This window comes from Glandiceps talaboti, chromosome 15, assembly GCF_964340395.1.
Source record: "Glandiceps talaboti chromosome 15, keGlaTala1.1, whole genome shotgun sequence".
NCBI lineage: Eukaryota > Metazoa > Hemichordata > Enteropneusta > Spengelidae > Glandiceps > Glandiceps talaboti.
Genome location: NC_135563.1, coordinates 24,010,920 through 24,035,379, shown reverse-complemented (window position 1 = coordinate 24,035,379; position 24,460 = coordinate 24,010,920). Strand labels below are relative to the sequence as shown.

General features: G+C 32.9%; 1 protein-coding gene across 1 annotated transcript in view; it reads left to right on the top strand.

Annotated features, from left to right (window-relative positions):
* LOC144446910 (sperm microtubule associated protein 2-like) overlaps positions 1-22,898 on the top strand; it is a 34,573-nt gene extending 11,675 nt beyond the window's left edge. The window contains exons 2-8 of the mRNA XM_078136756.1: positions 938-977; positions 9,508-9,570; positions 13,779-13,907; positions 16,696-16,833; positions 17,986-18,127; positions 20,647-20,760; positions 21,757-22,898. Coding sequence (XP_077992882.1) covers positions 938-977; positions 9,508-9,570; positions 13,779-13,907; positions 16,696-16,833; positions 17,986-18,127; positions 20,647-20,760; positions 21,757-22,047 — 917 coding nt within the window. The 3' untranslated portion in view covers positions 22,048-22,898. The remainder of the gene's footprint in view (positions 1-937; positions 978-9,507; positions 9,571-13,778; positions 13,908-16,695; positions 16,834-17,985; positions 18,128-20,646; positions 20,761-21,756) is intronic.
* Positions 22,899-24,460: the final 1,562 nt, after the last annotated feature.

Here is a 24,460-nt window from a genome sequence, read left to right as displayed (position 1 = left end):
GAGCGACATTTTGCAGCTGTACAGACATTGTGCTATCATTCTAAGAGGTTGACTTAGTCATAGCATAACAGCCTCATTGTAAATTTATGGTTCAATGTAAATTTAAAGAGTCTAAAGGAAACTTGCAACATTTATATTCACTAGCTTATGACAAAGTACATAGCAAAGATAGCATACATAATGTAGATGTCCTAGCAACGCTTTCCAGTTGCCACTGTCAGACGTGCAGGCTACTACTGCAGTATAGACGCTTGATATCCATCAATGCTGGTTTTTTGTGGAAGTGCTGTCACAGTGGTGCTGCATCAATTCTGTAGCAAGGCATTCCGACAGTTTTGAGGTTTAAGCCCACTGGGAATTTGGAAGCTGCTTACTGTATAAAGTCCACAGGATTTAAACAATGCTGTACTGAAATGCAAAGACCACCACTGGGGACTGGGATCACAGAAAGCTGCCCTGCTTTTGAATGCTTCTTGTGGGCAAGAAAGCTGTACTTATGCAAGTGTTGTCAACAAAACGGATTAAACTGATGACAACTAGTGTCCAATGCAACAAACATTCTGCCAGGCTTTGATGTTGTAACCATATGTACACTGTGTACTTGCAACAACAGCAAATTTGACTGTCATTTTTAGGCTGGAACATCAAAGAATTTGACTCTGTTGTTTGTGTATACGTTCACTGAAAACTGCACTTCAAGAAGGGGAGCTGAAGCATAGTCAATACCAGTAACGATGACACAAGGAGAAGAAAAAAGTCGCTCAAGAAAAAAACTCAAACTGCCTCCCATCAATGCTCACTATACCAAACCTGGTTCTGCCTCACAAATTTATTATCATTTTTGTATTTTCTCTATTTTTATTACATTTTTAAAAAGAGAATTTGTTATTTTCTATCATGTAATCTCATGAGTTTCTGTTTTCACTTACTGTTACAGTTGAGAGGCGACCAACCAGCAGACGTGGCCTAAGGGGCATGTAAGTAAATTTTGCAACTATGTTTTTTTCACAATTATTTTAGGTAATTTAAAAGGCTAAACGGGATGTTCATAATTGCATTAAATTTGCATTTGTTTCAGTGTAGAAACAAACCATTAATATGATTAGAGTCTGGATGACTGTTTTAATGTTTCATCTTTTGAGTCAATAAATGACAGAAATTGAAAACTCACCGAACAATTTTTGAAAAATTCCTAAAAACTATTGACTTTACAACAATGAATAATACATTATCATAATCTTCAATAACTTGGTCTGTTTGTGGCTCTTTAGCTTAGACTACACATAATTCTGTTGGAGAGAAAATCCTAACAAATTCTGAGATGTTGCCTGCAGACAAGCTATCGGTGGTAATAACAGTGACAAACTGAAATGTTTACTGTTGACTAGCTCTGAGACTGGACTGCAAACCTGAATATTTACTCTTAACTAGATCAGTCAATTGAAATGTTTGATTTTTATCTGGCATTTAAACAGTTGTCTCTGGGTTTTAAAGCCAAAAATCAATAGCTCACTAATATTTCATGTCTTGGCTGACATTACACGTACATGTATTAACAACATGTATTCATATTTTGAAGATTACCACGATACTGTGGTGAGTGTATCACATCATTTTATTTTAAATAAACTGATACAACACACAAAGTCTTAAAAATAAATGAAAACTTTTAAAAATGTACATTGTACATGATATTGATAACTACATGTAATGGTTGCTATGGAAACAAACTATTTAACAAGTTTTATTACTGACTCGGAGATTTACATGCATGGATACATAGGAAGTATTGGAATGTAGTAAATTTATATTTCTTTGCTGCAAAGCCAATTTTCAATAAAATGATAAACATCTCAATATATATTGCTAAGCCCAGCAAGAACAGTAGAGTGATCATTTCAATCAGCTATTTCATATAATCATCATCACAATCCTCAAATGAATAGAAGCCCTTTTTAACTATATGTGACAACAACTAGTGTTGCCTGCATGTGTATGCACAACCACAACTTGATGTGATATATATTGGTAGATATTACTGAATAAACAGGTCTAGAACTAGGAAATTTGTATCATTGTCCAGACATGTAGCTCTAAAGATAGGCCACAATCATGTATGGAATTTTATCCTAAAAATAACTTAAATTAAAATTGTTAGATATTATTCCCCAATATTTTTTTTCTTAATTCAGCTGATGGAAATAATCATGACTTATAAACTAGGAGTCAAATACGAGAAGCTACTCATCTTTGACTTCTAGTTCCAAATCCTCATATGTATGACACAAGTATTTTCTGTCTGAATGAAAACAAATATTAGGGACAACACAATGATGCTTGCACAAGCTTGATTTAAGAAAAATGGGAAAATACAGGCAATTTGAAATGGTTTGATACATATTTTGAGTACTCAAGAACCAATAAGATAAACCCACAACAACAGGTGAATCACATATTACATTTTATACAAACAATCCTGGAAAGCAAATGATTTCCTGAATGTATTTGTTATGGCAAGATTGTTTCTTTAAAAATAATTAGACATGCAAAAATATCAATTTAAAATGAGCACAGGACTGAGTTAAGTTTGTAGTTAATATCCTACAGATAAAATATTATTGAGCTTTGCAAGTATACAGTGATATAAAACTATAAGGAGTCATGTGCAGACCTTTTGACCCCCTCTATAGACTACCATTAAAGCTTTAGGTACTTGACGGTTACCATTAGTTGCATAGTTTGCACTAATGACTCACTCACACCATATACCAGACTAAGTTAAGTGTACAACAAACATAATTATTAGGAATTCTGAAGTGAGGATGACAAACAGAAAACAAACCATATTGATGAAATGAAAATGCCTCCATCAGAAACTACTAATTAAACAGACACCTTTATGAAATTAACGTAATACATTTAGTAACTAAACAACAACATTTTTGCTATACAAATTTTGCTACTAGAAATTTTTGCATTTTTGCAGTCTTCAGCTAGTTCTCAAAGACTAATTGTCACTATATTTACCAGACCTGGTATATTGTGTTCATGTACAAGAAGACATTTTAGTCACTACTTATTTTACTAATAACCAGACTGGTATATTGTGTTCATGTACAAGAAGACATTTTAGTCACTACTTATGTTACTTATAATTACCAGACTGGTATATTGTGTTCATGTACAAGAAGACATTTTAGTCACTACTTATTCTTACTAATTACCAGACTGGTATATTGTGTTCATGTACAAGAAGGCATTTTAGTCACTACTCATTCTTACTAATTACCAGACTGGTACATTGTGTTCATGTACAAGAAGATGTTTTAGTCACTACTTACTTCTGCATTTTTAGTTTAATTAAACAAAAGCAAAAATAAGTCTTTAGTGAAAATTCCCAGGTTTACATATTTATTTGTTTACATTATATGGAAATGTGGAAATATCATGTTTAACATAATATGGTCATATATATCACCATGTTTGTCGTTTGATTTATCATAATTGCTTTATAACCATTGTACATTTAAAAACAGATAAGTTACTACTATAGATTTAGTTGATTTCCACAGCCTTATTCACTATTGTACAGGTACAAAGTACAGTTTTGAGTGACAACCACTCTACAGAGTGGAATGTCTTCAACTAGGAGATTGCGAACAAATTAATCATAAAATATGTCATGCCTGTGAGCAAAAAAAAGGAGAATATGACAATCGCATAGTGACAGTTGCCAAGTGATATATGTACACCATGATCCCATAGCGACAGTTGTCAAATGATATGACATACATCCCACAGCGACAGTTGTCAAGTGGTATATGTACAGTTATAAACATGTTGTATAACAAGAAGAATCAAATAGTATAGTTATTATCACATAACCATGGATTCAAACTATGGCAATGTGTCAGAGTAAAATTGTCAGTTTGTTGAGATTAGGTTAAAACCTGCCCATGTGTTGAAAAGGTACACGTTATTAAAGAAGTACAATCATGTAACTCGGCCGGGTCTCCATTTTTAACCAAAGAAAGAAATTTGAATACACTAAAACTTACAAGTCTTTGTAAACACAGCATGATAGCAATGGTAGTACATTTATATATACAATGAGACATAGAAACCAACTCTAATTTTAATATTGGTAACCAATAAATTATGTCATAATAACATTGTTATATCATATATGAATTACTAATGAGAACTCTTAACAGTTGCTAGACTAGATTCCATATTAATAGTTGGAATGAGAATATTATATATTTCAATATTATACAAAAATAACCCAAAAAGATGGCAAAGTTACAGACTGTGCCGCTTTAAACTGTTATTGTCAATAGTCTAGGCATGAGCAGGGCTTAAAGATCCTTACAATTGTGTCAAAAATAGTTATAAACATTCAGTATTTGTATTATTACAATTATGTACCAGAGATTACTTGCTGCACACACATACTAGTTGTACATATGCGCTGCAGTGCAATACCAAAAACATTACTGAATACCGGAATGCAAATGATATGCAAATGAGGACACTATCATTCGTTCTCCACAAAATCACGTGATTGCATAGTGTCATTTTACAGAAATTTGTTGTGTCAGATACACATATGAGATAATAACAGAAGCCCATGCCGTGTGGGTACTCAGGGTATTTGCACTCATGGAGCTATACACTCATGAAAATCCTGCTCCAGAGAACACTGCAAGCACTCATGCAAATACCCCAAGAACACCACACTTGCACTCATGTGTCATAACCGGGGATCTGTTACATTAAACCACATATAAGTAAAATTAACAGCAACAACAGTTTCATACAAAAAATGTCACAAAATTTGATATTTTAAAAATCAAAGTGTTCCAATTATTTATAACTATTTTTCATGATTTCAGTCGGAAGTAAGTGAAATTTGTGTGTTAAAATTCTAAAACAAGAAGTGGTTTCAAACAAATTGTTTTGGGAAAACCTTGGTACTCGTTGGTTAATCTTGCCTTAATTCTGTTGCAGAACAACCATATTAAACTTGTAAAGTACAAAATGTACTTTATAAAACAACTTGTACACTAACTGAATTTGTTTTGTTTTACATTCATTTTTGAACATTTTTAGACGGTTGAAAAAACACCAAACTTGTACTGAAAAATGTTAATCGATCCAACTTATACTGGTATTAACTGAATAACATGTCTACTAACTGTTAGTAGACCTTGTATATTGGCTTGGTGTCAATGTGTAAACAGCTTTGTTTATGAACAGCTCAGACCTTTTAATTGTTTGTCAATATTGTAAATTTGTAGGATGATGATGATGATAGGGTTTGATGTGGGGGAGGGTGATGATCACTTGGTAACCATACATTATGCATTCTCCAACAAGTAAAACAACAGAATAGTTGGAAATTAGAGCAAAAATCATGAGTAAGAAAACAGTATGAGTTATTACAGCTACCACTATGTTCTAAACACAGATAGATTAATTGTCAGTTCCACAGTACAAATTTGACTGACATCAAACTGAGCAATCACTGTATTTTTGCAGCAAGTATTAAGCTTGTACAGTGACACCAGATCACCTAATCTCCCTGTGTAGCTCACTATAGCAGGAGTTCATTCATTCCGTAACTATAAACAAATCTGAGATTTATTAAATTTTAATTAGGTTTCGATCGATTTAGCTTCACTGAAGAAGGCTATTCAAACTAGGCTTTTATTTATCAATAGAAGGACATGAATAGAAAAAGAGACTTCAACAAAGAGAGGATTTAGCCATACATTGTTTATGTAAAACACACGCACTCTTGACCATGAGTTCTTTTTTACAACAATGTTCTATCAACTGTACCTCTTAGCCTGTCTCAAGCTGTGCTAAAACTATCTACGAGCAGCAAGTTTCTGTATTGATCAAAGTGTAACATTGTTCACTCTGTACTCCCTGATGTTTAATTAGTGTACCTTTCATCATTGAAGTTTTAAGTAGTCTTCAAGATATAGCAGTACTGTGGGATATCTAATCTAGTATAATAAACAAAGTTGCAATGTTGTATTGTGTTCTAGTTGTTATATATTTAACATCACTAGCCAGCCTTGGTCTTATCAACAACTTGTCTACAATTAAACATCAGGGAATGAAGGCTTACACTGTGATCAATAGTGAAACTTGCTGCTAGTAGGTATAGTTTAGAACAGCTTGAGATAGGCTAAGATGTACAGTTGGTTAACATCTGAATATCACTGTAAAGAATCCGTAGGGCTTTTTCAAATACTTGTATGGTCTAGACGCCTTGGTAGTACATTACCAATTATTGGCACAACATACTGATATAGTTACAGTGATGACAATAGCAAATAAATCCAAAACAGAGCTCTAGGTTGCTAATGTTTCCTCATTCTGTTTATGCCTACTGGTAGTAATTTAATATTATGTAAGGTAAGATTAGTCAGCCATATAAATACAACAGAATAGAATGATTAAAGACAAGTGTCTTGATAAATAAAGTGGACATTTACCTGATGGCAATATGTAGTAAACTTTCACTTATTTGACACACATGCCAATATTTGATCTTCTTCCAAGGACCATTCATCCCAATCAGTTTATTTCTGATGTTATTTCTACATTTTTACAGTTATTTTTTTAGCTCCATGTTGTTGTATTTGTATCTAGCACACTATTTATCTTGACATCTGAATACATAGTATAAAATAACAAATACTATTAATGTTGAAATCAAACTTGAATAAATTGATGTGGTGCCTTACAAAGTTCCACAGACACAGCAATGAACACTATTAGCCTTCCGTTAGGACATTATATGTATATACCACATGTATTTGTCAGTCACTGTAGAGATTATATGCTTACAATGTAATACATACCAAAACAGGTGGCTGAGTGTGTCAAAGTCATGAAAATTAGCCCTGAGAGTAGTACAGTATGAGTTAACAAGAGCTTGCAGTATATGTATGTTAATATGCTAACAGTAAATGCATGTCTTTGATGGCATTAATTAATACTCATAGTTGTTCTTCTGGCATTGCTAGCATTCAGTTGATGGCATAAAAATTTCAGTGAATATGTTTGATAAAAAAAAAAATGATATCCCAGTTGATGGTTTAATATCAGATCCCATTATTCTGTAAAATCAACCAAAATAATATCTATTTGAATACATATCATTTTTATAGGAATGAATGATTCTCTTCAACTATGGGATTATTCACATGAAAATAAAGATGTTTGACTGCTAGAGGTACAGTCTGTAACTTCAATATGGGTTTCTGTGGTTACTGTTTTTAAAGGGGTACAATACAGAAAGTTACACCATACCTTCAACTTTATTCAGAAATATATGTGAAATAATTACTGGTATGATGGCTATATATCACAGCATTCCATGCACAATTTTATGCTCCACAAATATGGACAATAAAATCACACATAAAGCATCCATGGGGCAATAACATTAAACAACCAAGTCAACAACCCCATAGAATTCAGCAATTACAATGCATTATACAGAGAAGAAAACTGTCAAGAGGAATTTGAATGACTTGACTATGTCATTAACTTCCCATTGTCTAACAACAATTCACACAGAATAACAAGTGATGGACTAAACCTTTGTCAATTTAATGTGCTTCTTAGGGCTTTATAGACTTTATATGAATCGCAATGGGAGAGCCAGGGAAGGGTAAATTAAATCCTCCAGAGGTAAGCTTACTAGGTTAATATCAATCTGATTTACTGAAATGCTTTGATTCTTAACTCCATAATAGTTTTGCACAACCCACTAAGCCATCCTTTTGTGTTTTTGCTATGGTTTGAGAACCCCAGTAACAAAGGGAGGGAATCTGGTAAAACTATAAGCTTACATACATTAATTTCCTTACCTTGTACGATAATTTTAAAGGGAACCAAATATTTTGCTAACATTGGGGAACCCCTATAACTGAAGGGGAAAGGAGAAAAAGTTGCATAGTTTCCCAAACAATCTACCATAATTTTGTTTAGGAACCCTGGTGAAATGACTGGGGAACCCTGGTAGATTTTACCTGCTTTAATACCGCCCTTAATAATAACACTGGGAACCATATACTACCTGGGGAACTTAAGCAGGTTTTAATACCTGCATTAACCATGGTGGTAACCACCATAACAAAAACACTACATTAGCTGTTTGATAGCTCTGCCCTTGGCTTGCATATAGACGACAATAATCAAATTATTTGATATTTTCAGCATTGTTTTAATTATGCAAATAGCAATTTGGGAAATTTAGAGATATGTCCAAAAATGTAAACAGATCTGTGTGATAATGACATGACGGTCTTCACTATAAGTGTTTGTAGTACATGTAATTAAGTCACACCATTTCTTGCGATTAACTGCACAATTCTGTGAATGATCAATGTTGAACAGGCTAGAGGTTTAAAAATATAATCAATACCACTACATGGATTCCAAACTGATATACTGCTGGGAATCAAGTTATTTTTAATTGTTTTTTTCTAATTTTTATGTGTACTTTGAAATTCATTTGTCCCACTGTGCATAATATACATTATCCATGTTGGTTCATATTTATTCTTTAAGATGGTGCAAAACTTTGTGTTAATCATGCACATGTATCATGTCCCTAAGAAAAAGTACTAAACTTGTTACTGATTGATTTACAAATTTGGAAGTAATTAAGTTTGCTGTAGGGCACAAGGGTGGAAGTAAGATTACATGATGTAAAAGTTAATCAGAATAAATTTGTTATCTTCATCTGGCCCTACTAAGGGTAGAAGTAAGATTACATGATGGACACCTGTTAGTAATAATCAGAACAAATTTGTTATCTCGATCTGGCCAAACACTTCGAGATACACGTATTCTTCACTATATACTCTATATTATATAGCATAATAGATGCTTCACGCTGGCAGACATGAATTAATGATGCAGATGCTTAGCCTTGTACTTCCAGTAGTTCCTGGAATGAAGTATATCAGACAGAAAGCAGGCACAAATCCTTACTGGGTTTTATATTTAAACTGCTGTGTGATGTCAGTGGCATCAACTCATCATTAGAATCAGACAGGAAGACAGGGGTGTGGAGGGAATCTGCATAAGTAGACATGATCAGCCAAAGGGATATATTTCATGATGGACTTAGATGATGTACATGTACATGTATCTACAGGTCAGAGGTTGAACCATCAACCGCAGTGTGAAATAGTATTAGTAATCTAATTTTAGGTTCAAATACAGTGTCTGTGGAGGGACATTAGTCAAAATCTGTTGTACCTATTACATTTGTATACTGTATATTAAAATCAGTGTTCTATTTTTTAGGCCATACTGTTTCACTTTATAATTATACATCAATCCTTTACCAAAAACTATACATCCTAACCCTATATGCATGAAGAATGTAAAAACAAAAAGACACACATAAACATATTAAATAATGCTGCAATTGCCTTCAGATGTATTGTAACATAACATTTTCTTTGATTACAGGGAGAGGATATATGAATTAGCACAGCCCAAAGAATCAAAATGTATTTGGTTGACAAGTTTTGGGTAAGTAAGAATTGTCATTCGGAATAAACATCATATAATATGTCAATGACATCATGTAATATGTCAATGACATCATATGATATGTTAATGACATCATGTAATATGTTAATGACATCATGTAATATGTTAATGACATCATGTAATATGTTAATGACATCACGTGATATGTCAATGACACCACGTAATACTAGTATGTCAATGACATCATGTAATATGTTAAGGACATCGTGTGATATGTTTATGATGTTACGTATTAATGAAATGTCACATAATCAATGACATCATGTATATGACATGTAATATGTCACTAACTCAATGACATCATGTATATGGCATGTAATATATGTGACTAACTCAATGACATCATGTATATGACATGTAATATATGTCACTAACTCAATGACATCATGTATATGACATGTAATATATGTGACTAACTCAATGACATCATGTATATGACATGTAATATATGTCACTAACTCAATGACATCATGTATATGACATGTAATATATGTGACTAACTCAATGACATCATGTATATGGCATGTAATATGTCACTAACTCAATGACATCATGTATATGACATGTAATATGTCACTAACTCAATGACATCATGTATATGACATGTAATATATGTTACTACCTCAATGACATCATGTATATGGCACGTAATATATGTGACTAACTCAATGACATCATGTATATGGCATGTAATATATGTGACTAACTCAATGACATCATGTATATGGCACGTAATATATGTGACTACCCCAATGACATCATGTATATGGCATGTAATATATGTGACTACCCCAATGACATCATGTATATGGCATGTAATATATGTTACTACCTCAATGACATCATGTATATGACATGTAATATGTCACTAGCTCAATAACATTGTGTATATGACATGTAATATATGTCACTAACTCAATGACATCATGTATATGACATGTAATATGTCACTAACTCAATGACATCATGTATATGGCATGTAATATATGTCACTAACTCAATGACATCATGTATATGACATGTAATATGTCACTAACTCAATGACATCGTGTATATGACATGTAATATATGTTACTACCTCAATGACATCATGTATATGGCATGTAATATATGTCACTAACTCAATGACATCGTGTATATGACATGTAATATGTCACTAACTCAATGACATCATGTATATGGCATGTAATATATGTGACTAACTCAATGACATCATGTATATGACATGTAATATATGTCACTAACTCAATGACATCATGTATATGGCATGTAATATATGTTACTAACTCAATGACATCATGTATATGACATGTAATATATGTGACTAACTCAATGACATCATGTATATGACATGTAATATGTCACTAGCTCAATAACATCATGTATATGACATGTAATATATGTCACTAACTCAATGACATCGTGTATATGACATGTAATATATGTCACTAACTCAATGACATCATGTATATGACATGTAATATATGTCACTAACTCAATAACATCATGTATATGACATGTAATATATGTCACTAACTCAATGACATCGTGTATATGACATGTAATATATGTGACTAACTCAATGACATCATGTATATGACATGTAATATATGTCACTAACTCAATAACATCATGTATATGACATGTAATATATGTCACTAACTCAATGACATCATGTATATGACATGTAATATGTCACTAACTCAATGACATCGTGTATATGACATGTAATATGTCACTAACTCAATGACATCGTGTATATGGCATGTAATATATGTGACTACCTCAATGACATCATGTATATGACATGTAATATATGTGACTAACTCAATGACATCATGTATATGACATGTAATATGTCACTAACTCAATGACATCATGTATATGGCATGTAATATATGTTACTACCTCAATGACATCATGTATATGACATGTAATATATGTGACTAACTCAATGACATTGTGTATATGACATGTAATATGTCACTAACTCAATGACATCATGTATATGACATGTAATATATGTGACTACCTCAATGACATCATGTATATGACATGTAATATATGTGACTAACTCAATGACATCGTGTATATGACATGTAATATGTCACTAACTCAATGACATCATGTATATGACATGTAATATATGTTACTACCTCAATGACATCATGTATATGACATGTAATATGTCACTAACTCAATGACATCATGTATATGACATGTAATATATGTGACTAACTCAATGACATCATGTATATGACATGTAATATATGTGACTAACTCAATGACATCATGTATATGACATGTAATATATGTCACTAACTCAATGACATCATGTATATGACATGTAATATGTCACTAACTCAATGACATCATGTATATGACATGTAATATATGTCACTAACTCAATGACATCATGTATATGACATGTAATATATGTGACTAACTCAATGACATCATGTATATGACATGTAATATGTCACTAACTCAATGACATCATGTATATGACATGTAATATATGTGACTAACTCAATGACATCATGTATATGACATGTAATATGTCACTAACTCAATGACATCATGTATATGACATGTAATATATGTCACTAACTCAATGACATCATGTATATGACATGTAATATATGTGACTAACTCAATGACATCATGTATATGACATGTAATATGTCACTAACTCAATGACATCATGTATATGGCATGTAATATATGTTACTACCTCAATGACATCATGTATATGACATGTAATATATGTGACTAACTCAATGACATCGTGTATATGACATGTAATATGTCACTAACTCAATGACATCATGTATATGGCATGTAATATATGTTACTAACTCAATGACATCATGTATATGACATGTAATATATGTGACTAACTCAATGACATCATGTATATGGCATGTAATATATGTGACTAACTCAATGACATCATGTATATGGCATGTAATATATGTGACTAACTCAATGACATCGTGTATATGGCATGTAATATGTGACTAACTCAATGACATCGTGTATATGACATGTAATATGTTACTACCTCAATGACATCATGTATATGGCATGTAATATATGTGACTACCTCAATGACATCATGTATATGGCATGTAATATATGTGACTACCTCAATGACATCATGTATATGACATGTAATATATGTGACTAACTCAATGACATCATGTATATGACATGTAATATGTCACTAACTCAATGACATCATGTATATGGCATGTAATATATGTTACTACCTCAATGACATCATGTATATGACATGTAATATATGTGACTAACTCAATGACATCGTGTATATGACATGTAATATATGTGACTAACTCAATGACATCGTGTATATGACATGTAATATGTCACTAACTCAATGACATGTATATGACATGTAATATGTCACTAACTCAATGACATCATGTATATGACATGTAATATATGTTACTACCTCAATGACATCATGTATATTGCATGTATTATATGTTACTACCTCAATGACATCATGGATATGACATGTAATATGTCACTAACTCAATGACATCGTGTATATGACATGTAATATATGTGACTACCTCAATGACATCATGTATATGACATGTAATATGTCACTAACTCAATGACATCGTGTATATGGCATGTAATATGTCACTAACTCAATGACATCGTGTATATGGCATGTATTAAAATGGAACTTCATTTGTGTTGGTATACTATAGTATTCAATTTAACTTTTGTTCCACACACAACTTGAAAATTTTACCTGAAATTTACAACTGCACGCTTCAGTCTTTGTTAAAAGATTGACCCACTATTCATTATACGTGCCGACTGTATGTAGGTGCCTGGAAGTTTATATCACCCTTCAGTGCATACTGTACTAGTGGTTTTTGCACTGCACTGCAATACTGAAAACATTATTGCATATCTGCATGAAGATAATGTGCAAATGAGGACATGATCGTTCATTCTACAAGAAAGCGTTTGGTTGCATAGTGTCATTTTTATGGAAATTTGTTGGTTTGGATAAAATACATGTATGTAATAGTAACAGAACCACATTTTTGTTTTCTCAAAACTTAGTGAAATGATTACCTATGGGCTGTGATTTTGGAGTCTAAGTTACATAAATATTTATTGAATAATTTGTTATTTGGTTGCAGGCCAAATATGGTTTGGGGCAACCAGGAACCCATGTGGCCAATAGCACAGGGTGCCCTTGGTGCCGCAGCTACACCAAGACTTGACTCATTATCAGAACCTAAAAAGAATTTTATAGGAGGGCTCAACAGGTAAGTGTGACAGTTTATGTCTGAGATTATGTATAGGGAATACTGACTAAGTGTCATATTATATATAGGGAAAACTGACTAAGTGTCATATTATATGTAGGGAAAACTGACTGTCATATTATAGGGAAAACTGACTTACTGTCATACTATGTATAGGGAAAACTGACTTACTGTCATATTATGTATAGGGAAAACTGACTTACTGTCATATTATGTATAGGGAAAACTGACTAACTGCCATATTATGTATAGGGAAAACTGACTAACTGCCATATTATGTATAGGGAAAACTGACTAACTGTCATATTATATATAGGGAAAACTGACTAACTGTCATATTATATGTAGGGAAAACTGACTGTCATATTATAGGGAAAACTGACTTACTGTCATATTATATGTAGGGAAAACTGACTTACTGTTATATTATGTATAGGGAAAACTGACTAACTGTCATATTATGTATAGGGAAAACTGACTAACTGTTATATTATATGTAGGGAAAACTGACTTACTGTTATATTATGTATAGGGAAAACTGACTTACTGTTATATTATGTATAGGGAAAACTGACTTACTGTTATATTATGTATATAGGGAAAACTGACTTACTGTTATATTATGTATAGGGAAAACTGACTTACTGTCATATTATGTGTAGGGAAAACTGACTTACTGTCATATTATGTATATAGGGAAAACTGACTTACTGTCATATTATGTATAGGGAAAACTGACTAAGTGTCATATTATGTATAGGGAAAACTGACTAACTGTCATATTATGTATAGGGAAAACTGACTAACTGCCATATTATGTATAGGGAAAACTGACTAACTGTCATATTATATGTAGGGAAAACTGACTAACTGTCATATTATGTATAGGGAAAACTGACTAACTGTCATATTATGTATAAGGAAAACTGACTTACTGTTATATTATGTATAGGGAAAACTGACTAACTGTCATATTATGTATAGGGAAAACTGACTAACTGCCATATTATGTATAGGGAAAACTGACTAACTGTCATATTATGTATAGGGAAAACTGACTAACTGTCATATTATAGGGAAAACTGACTTACTGCCATATTATATATAGGGAAAACTGACTTACTGCCATATTATATGTAGGGAAAACTGACTGTCATATTATAGGGAAAACTGACTAACTGTCATATTATGTATAGGGAAAACTGACTAACTGTTATATTATATGTAGGGAAAACTGACTTACTGTCATATTATGTATAGGGAAAACTGACTTACTGTCATATTATATATAGGGAAAACTGACTTACTGTTATATTATATATAGGGAAAACTGACTTACTGTTATATTATATGTAGGGAAAACTGACTTACTGTCATATTATGTATAGGGAAAACTGACTTACTGTTATATTATGTATAGGGAAAACTGACTAACTGTTATATTATATGTAGGGAAAACTGACTTACTGTCATATTATATATAGGGAAAACTGACTTACTGTTATATTATATGTAGGGAAAACTGACTGTCATATTATATGTAGGGAAAACTGACTAACTGTCATATTATGTATAGGGAAAACTGACTAACTGTCATATTATATGTAGGGAAAACTGACTGTCATATTATGTACAGGGAAAACTGACTAACTGTCATATTATATATAGGGAAAACTGACTTACTGTCATATTATGTATAGGGAAAACTGACTAACTGTCATATTATAGGGAAAACTGACTTACTGTCATATTATATGTAGGGAAAACTGACTAACTGTCACATTCTGGTCGGACATTTTTGAAAGAGCATCTTGCAAATAGGTAAATGAAGATTATAAACTTTTAATTATATGTGTCAAATGTAAAAAAGAGAAATGGTTCTCAATGAGTTCCTAAGACTTCAGCAATCAAAATGACAGAATCAGAATTGTTTGTGAGAATTAATGTTCATCGCTCTGGGTCCATAGTTACAAATAAAAAACAAACATTTGCAATTAATAGAGTAAACAAAAATTTTGGAAGCAAATATTATCATTTTTTATTATCATCAATTTATTAAATCCAAAGTCTTTGCCTTTCTCTTGTCGGTATCGTCAGGGGTGTCGTCAGGAGTAACATCAGGGGTGTCATCAAGGGTGTAGGAGTAGTATGGGCTGTTGTCATGTATCTCACGCTGAACTATTTGAGTTAATAACCATGAATATCAGTCAATCTTTATTGCATAACAACATGCCATAGCAAGCATGGTAGCGTACAACAATAACATACAGAAATAAAGTGAATGCAATACAGTCATTTAGCCAACAAGTCATTAATGATCAATGGTCAGGTAGCAGTTGTAAAGTCATAATGGTCAATGGTTAGGTAGCAGTTGTAAAGTCATAATGGTCAATGGTTAGGTAGCAGTTGTAAAGTCATAATGGTCAATGGTTAGGGTGGCCAGCTTTGAATCTGTAGGCTCCAGCCTCACTTCTGATGTTTGTTTCTGAATGGCTAAAGTCCTTGGGTAAGATTTGAACCACAAGAGAGCCCAGTCAACTCGGTTGTATTAATGAGTACCTGGTAGGATAGAGGTTGCAATGTGAATGCTTTAATCCTATATGCCTAAAGTGGCTGTAATGGATTGTATGCTCTCTGGGGAGTTATAGTATAAAGGGCTGTTGTGCTGTTACATGTCCATATCAGGACAGAGTATTAATGGTAAAGTGCTTTGAACAAGCACTATATAAGCACTAACATTATTTTTATAACAACACATGAGAAATATGCCTTTTTCTTTTCCTTCTAGATCCGAATTTGTGTACAGTTGTGGAAGGGAGTCAGTCATTTTACAAGTTAGCCCACTGGCAAAACAGGGCACAGCTACAAGCAGAGTAGAATATCTGTCCAATCATAAGATGCCACCTATGGAGTTCAGAGGAGACAGGTATTTAATTGCCATTTCTAAGTCAATCTGATTGTTAAAATGTGATTACCAAAATGAACACACACAATTGTTTATTTTTACACTTTTCTTTTTACAAGTTAAACAATTTTGTAAATTGTTCATACTATACAGTTTTGTATTATTTTTTAATTGTAACACCATACCACACTCTCTGATAGTGTGAGTTGAGTAATAAAAGAATTGAATTGAATTGAATTTATTTTAACCGGCCAACTTTCCCATCAATTCAAAGGTATGGGTGCTCATATGCAACATGAGTCAGAAGGAAACTCTTTGTTTTATTACATTTCCCTAATTCAATAATAAATACTCACTTTTCCTCACATATGCACTCATGAGGTCACCATGTTGTAATCAGTGGTGTTGTGATTTTTCGTAATTCTGCAATGGAGGGCATAAAAAATGTGTTGATTTTGCCAGATATTATTATTTGCAGCACTAGCGGTATTCTACTTATCTCTCATACCACACTTGTGTTCGGAATGTGAAAACATTGGTAATAACAATTTGAAATTATACAGCCAATAACCAATAACCTGATTACACTTGAACCATGACATTATTCAAATGAAGTCATTATGTAAATGTTCACCCAATAACCTGATTACAACCATGACAACATTATTCAAATGAAGTCATTATGTAAATGTACACCTAATAACCTGATTACAACCGTGACGTTATTCAAATGAAGTCATTATGTAAATGTACACCTAATAACCTGATTACAACCATGACAACGTTATTCAAATGAAGTCATTATGTAAATATATACACAGCAGAGATGAATGCAAGAGTTAACACATGAAGCATATGATAAAATATTAGATATCAGATGTCAATATAAAATAAATGAATAAATAATAAATATGAAGTATGCATGTCATAATTTACATACAAATGATGTAAATTTAGCATACACTTGTTTGATAACAACTTTTTGGGGCTTGCACATTTTCAAATCGAAATTGCCAAATTTTCACATTCTCAACACAAGTATATATGCATGATATGAAAGAGTATCCCTAACACCATAAACAGGCAAGTAGTTCTAAAATGTTATGATGCTATTGTAAAGGCTGAAAAAGCTGGTTGCATCTATTGAATTATGTGTTTAACATTCATTTTTAGACCTGAGCATACATTCAGTTGTGGCAGAGAGTCTCCTATATGGAATGTTAGTGACCCAGCTAGGAAGGCTGCAGAAAGAGAACGGATTGAATCATTGGCTAGACCAAAAACACCACACCGAGAATTCCTCCCAGCACGAGAGGTTAGTAATGAATTAAAGAATTTGAAAAAATTAGTCCATTAAAGTTGACAACTTGTGAATCTATATGATCATAAATACTGAAATCACAACTACTAAACAATGTTGAGCTGTATTCCTTTTTCCTTGAACCTTCATCTGTTCTTGCTACTTCCTTACAACACCTGACCTTCTGCTGTAACGGCCATATTCAAACCTAAAATTTGATTACGATATCCTGCAATGACGTTCAAACCCACTTAGATACATCTATGTCTGTCATTGTAATATTAGCCGTGATGTAGAGGGCGCCCTCACCATTTGTTTATTTGATGCCTTTGTTTCTGTTATTCATTTATGCATCCCAGTTTACTCTATCCACCTGTCATTTGTAAGCTGTCCACATGTATGAGTTCTTTGAAAACTTATGATTTCAGGGTGCATCATGTCATATGTGTCACTTTTCTGTTGGCAGTCAGTCTTGTGTGTTGGTCTATAGTAGTTTCTTGGCAGTTGTAATTCAGGTAATTTGAGCAGTTTGATGTTGGCAGTTGTCCCGGCAGTTACCTTTTCCGAATCATAAGAATTCAGGGTACGCCATGATCAATGTAAAGTAGTGGTATTGGTGAAGTCGTTAACCCAATTCAAGCCAATTCAATACAACGTAAACTGAGAGTGCATGTTTATTTATAGACCCTGTGATGAGTCTATGGTTTATTCAATTACTTCCCTACTCCGCTGTCACTGGTAACATTATTATAGTACTGCTGGAGTGAAACAAACTGTCTTGCTTCATAACATATATTAGAGAGAAATGCTGAGTAACTCATTGTAAGAAACTGTATTCAAACCACTCAAGAGCTTAAAACTGCTGTCATGTATTGTATAAGAATGACATATTTATTTGTCCTACTAAAACATTTCATCATTGTCCATTGTGTGTGGGACACTATTATTTCAGTTATCGCGTCAGTTTGTTTGTGGAATCCTGTAATTCGTTAAATTTTCGCCATGTTATGCCTTCCTATTTACAATGATTTACATAATGTTGCTGTGTGTATGTAATTCATACTCTATTGAACTTCGTTAAAGATTTGTTGTACAACATATTATCATATTGTTCCTGTTCGAGTCGCCACATCACGTCACTGAAAGCTGCTTTACATGTACTGTCTTCAGACATTTCAAGTACAGTTATTGGTATTTTGTTTGACTAATCTTCGAGTAATGGTATCATGGTGTTGAGTATGAACTTTTCCCTACTGCCTACTGTCCCCTATGTGGGACTAATTTGTTATTTTCTAGTGATTTGTTCATTTTTGTATAGTTAAGGTTTGTACTTTTTGGCCGGTGGCCACCAGTACTGAATAAACAATTGATTGATAATCTTCGAGTAGGAGCCTTCCTTGAGGATTTCGTCCAGTTAATTTATTCATCTGTGCAATTAACGCGGATCGCAGCAGCCGTATTGAATGAACTTCTTCATTTCTTCATCAAACTCTTTTCGTTCACTTTTGGTGTAAATGGTTTAATATAGAAGTGATATTTTGTATCTTTAACCTTATTTACAATTTGCAAACAAATACTTTGATTTATTTAAGAAATTTGATTATTTACTGAACGCCTTTTTGTTTCAATTATATTTAGAAGTCGATTGAGTTATCTAGCTATTTTTCTGATAACTCATTGTAATTATTCAACTTTTATTTCCATTCCACTTCACATTTGAATTTCATTAAGTGTAAAAGTGTAATTATCAAGTGACTGCTGATTCGAAATTTGATTCTTCGGATTTTCACGTTAATTCTCCCAAGTGATTAATTATAAATAAATGCATTTCGTCTACATTTGACCTCATATAAATTAGATCAATTCTATTTCATTATAAGATTTGAACAAAATATTTAATTGATAACGTGATACATATGCTTATAGAGGGAACCCAGTCATTTTTTTTTTTTTGAGAAATCTCCTTTTTTTGTAATCAACTTGCATTAGGTTGTGATTTAAGTTTTCCTTATTATCAGCTAATTAGGTTGTGATTTATGTTTATTTATTGATAGCAACTTGGAGTAATAATTGATATTATTTATTCAAAGTGAAATTATATTGTCATATTGATTGGACATTAGTCTCATGATTCTTATTGACCTGTTTGTTTGGACCAAAGTCCCCACAACCGTATAAGTCTGAGTGACAATCCCCAGAGAGAAGCTGTGAAGCTTACAATGGAATCTGGAATTCCCTTTGTGTTACAACCCTCTGAGTTGGTTATTGACATCACCTCACAACAGGCACATTTTAAAAACCTCACCTTTTTATTCTGGCTGCTAGCAAAGGCCAGGCACTGTAGGGGAATGGCAATAGCAAAAATCTCCAACACGACTAGATTCTGATACAAGCTAACCTTGTCAGGAAATGATGCTAAGATTGTACATGTCTTCTAGTTCAAAACATCTACAGATGTACATCATGTTCAAAGCAACATTTTTAACTCCTATGCATCCACTTTAATTACATTTATAACTTTGTTTTATCTTCAGATTGAAACCCTGGTTACCAAAGCTGCTATGAGTTCCAGTGCGACACCAAGGTTAGAACATCTATCCAGACCAAAAAGTCGACCAGAGGGACCTTTCAGAGGTCCAATGTGGCCTGTAAGTACATGTAGGACATACCTACACTGGCTGATAACTCTTTATTTGACATGAAATGAAGGGTTTTTCCTGGGACTAATTGTGGTTCTATAGGAATTTTATGAGAGTTCTGCAAGGTTACTTTTAAATGTCTTGATCTCCTACAAAAATCATTGTGTGTGAAGTGTGGTCAGATTCACTTATTTTTTATTTACATAATGGTCAACAGTAGTCTTGTTCCAAATTTTTTTTCGAAGGTCATGCAAGTAACTGATGCTACCATAAAGAACCAAATATTATTAGAAGCAGTGTTTAAATAAGATACATACAATATTGAATATTTTATACCTTGGTAAAAGGGAAATACATATAATACTGAATATTTTATACCTTGGTAAAAGGGAAAATACATACAATACTGAATATTTTGTACCTTGGTAAAAGGGAAAATACATACAATACTGAATATTTTATACCTTGGTAAAAGGGAAAATACATACAATACTGAATATTTTGTACCTTGGTAAAAGGGAAAATACATACAATATTGAATATTTTGTACCTTGGTAAAAGGGAAATACCTTGTTATGGATGTTCAGATGATAATTTGTATTGTGTCTTGGCCCGCACCAAAACTTTGACTGGTACTTAACCAATTTATTGTTTCACCACTTAGTCACACTTAGACTAAACCATTAGATTCCTGCAGTCATAACTAAGTTGTATGAGCTAAAATTGTTCTACAAAATTTGTCACATCTTCCCAACTTCTGGGCAGCAACTTACTGCTCTAGAAGAGAGAATACATGGTATGATTTGGGCTAGAAATGCATGTTTTATTTATGAATGTGCTGCATGAAACAGAGACATAATTCTTGCTTTCAGATTCATGAATTTAACTAAACAAGAATTTTAGTGTAAATTTAGCATAAACATGCAACACTTCATATGTTTTAACGTCCTTACAGTTTCACACACAAAATTCTTATCAGAATTGCTGTTACCCATTCTTCATCAGGTTTCGAAAAGTGCTCGAGTTGCCACAGCAACGCCTCGTCAAATCGAGCTTGCTAAGGCTAAGAGTGTGTCCGATGGTTACCTCCCAGCCAGAACTATTGAATGGCCCGTGACGAAAGCTGCCAGGAAATCAGTCGCTACTCCACGAACAGAAGAATTATCTCGACCGATTATCCGTGCCACAATGGACCATGTGCAATTCAATCCGGATGCATTCATTGTCAGCGAAGCAGCCAAGAAAGCAAGATGTTCTATGAGAATTGAAGAATTATCTCAACCCCTTCAACGCTAATGTTCTTAATATCTCAACTGCTGCAACACTAATATTTTCAATATCTCAACCACTTCAACACTAATGTTATTACAACATTTATTCTATTTTTGTTATATATTCGACAAGAAGTGTTGATGTGATACTACGAAGCAAACCCATTTTCATTTACAAGTATGTTTGTTTGTTAATACTTTCTCTGACCGTCCTCTGTCCAGGTTCAGATACAAATCCGTCCATTATACTAAAAGCTTTAATGACTAGCATGTGTTGACTGAATTTTGGTCAGGTTAAGATGTTTTTTTTTTAAGAAAACTGAAATAAAGTTATGAATTGTTGGATAACTATTACAGCTCCTTTGTCCAGATTGATGTAGCCATTTTGAAAGTGGAATCTTTGTTGCAAACCAAAGCAATCACATTTCAATAATTTGACTTCATAAGTTCTAGTGTAATTCACCTAAAGAAATGATCTAGTAGTACTCAATAAACAGGTGACTTGTATCATTTTTCTGGACCGTAAACAATGCTGGCTGTTAGTCCACATATACAATATGTATGCATGATAAATTCCCTGCTCAAAAACATGAACTCCAAGTCATGATCAAATGAAAATTAAATACCTACATTGATTGCATTACATTATTCACTTATAAATATAATACAATCAACCCAAAATATGGAGAAAGAATGCAAATGTCATCTTTCAATCTATAGGGTACGAGTTTAGCTAGATTGTGAGAACAATGGCTTGTACAGTAGAGGCTTTGGAATCTATTTGATTGACTGGCTGACTTTGGAGCACTGTATGTAACATGACTGTTCAAGCCACGTTGTCATGACATAATATATGCAGCAAAACATATATGATATAAAAACATATAACATCACATAAACTTATATGATATAAAAACATATAACATCACATAAACTTGTATTTCAGCTTTGTAGTAAGCACTACTGAATAAGCTTGACAAGGAATACTTTAAAGGGACATTATTTTTTGGAAAATCATGTGAAATTGAAAAAGATCTTCACTTATGTTGTGGTAAAAAATTATGATATAATAGTTTGCATAACACTCACTTGTAATCTCCAAAAACCATTAGTATATGCATGTGTGCTGTTTCACAGATGGGAATCGATAAGGTAATTTTTAACTCTTTTTAAAATCATTGTCATGTTGGCTCACTGGTGAATTTTGCCAGTGCAGTGTACTGGTATTAAAGCAAAGTTTTATTGAACATAGGCACACACAATTTTTCTTTTGAGCACAGACTTTGTTTGATTAAAAAACATATTCCGTCCATGAAAATGTTCTATTTTCGTCTTTTTTTAATCCATCCAAGTATAGCACATATTATATGTATTATCTGTTAATAGTGTGAAGTATTCCATCCATTGTTACTATTAATGTAGACTAATTTTGCAATTTTAATGAAAATGTTCCGTCCACTCTACACCCAAGTATTATTTTTGCACAAACTATGGCTTTACAACAAAAATATACAGAAAATTTTTTGTCGGTGTGATCAAAAGGTAGTAAATAAAAAGGATGTCAAGTAACTCAAATCACTATTTGTATGAAATGTAGATTTGGAACATGTTTTCACAGAACTTGTGGTATTATTTGCTGATTTGTTTTTGGTTGGTTTAAACTGCCTTTATCAATATTTCTACTTGAATTATCTTAACTATTAATTAAATTGAAGGTGCGTGCCTGCATGCATTGAAAGTGTACAGTTTGAAAAATAGCAATTTTGAAGACTTCTTTGATGTGACTTGGGTGTCACTATGAATGTAAAGCACTTGTTTTGAGCAATGAGTGTCACTGATATAGTGGTGTACATGTATTATTGCAACTGGAATAAAATATTTTTGGAATACACTGAAAACTTTGTGTTTTCTTTAACAGAGCAGGAATTGAATAACTAGCAAACCCTAACCGCCATCCCAATTCCCAACACCCCCAATGTAATACCTGTCAACAAATTTGAGTTATGTCTTCACTACTATTTCTCTATCTGTCTATTTGTTAAAGGGAAATGCCACTCCAGGAAATATATATATGTATTTTCATAATCTTTTGGTTCTGGAGAGTCGTTTCATGATTTCACATCACATAAATGTTGTGTTTTTGCCAAGAAATACCAAAATTGAAACTCTATTTCACTTATATTATTCTTACAGTGGTCGATTATTGCCTCAAGGGCCTTAGCAGACATATAGACTTGAGTCTCACTAACTTATAAAGTAGATACATCATTAACATCATTGCAGGGATCCATTTTAAAAGTAACCAGCAAATTGTGAAAAATGGGTAGTAAATTAAACTACATGTAGGTATGAGACTCATATTAATCTGCCCAGTGATGGCAATATACATGTTATGTTGAATATTCCCAAAACAGTAACCAGCAAAACATTGCACACAG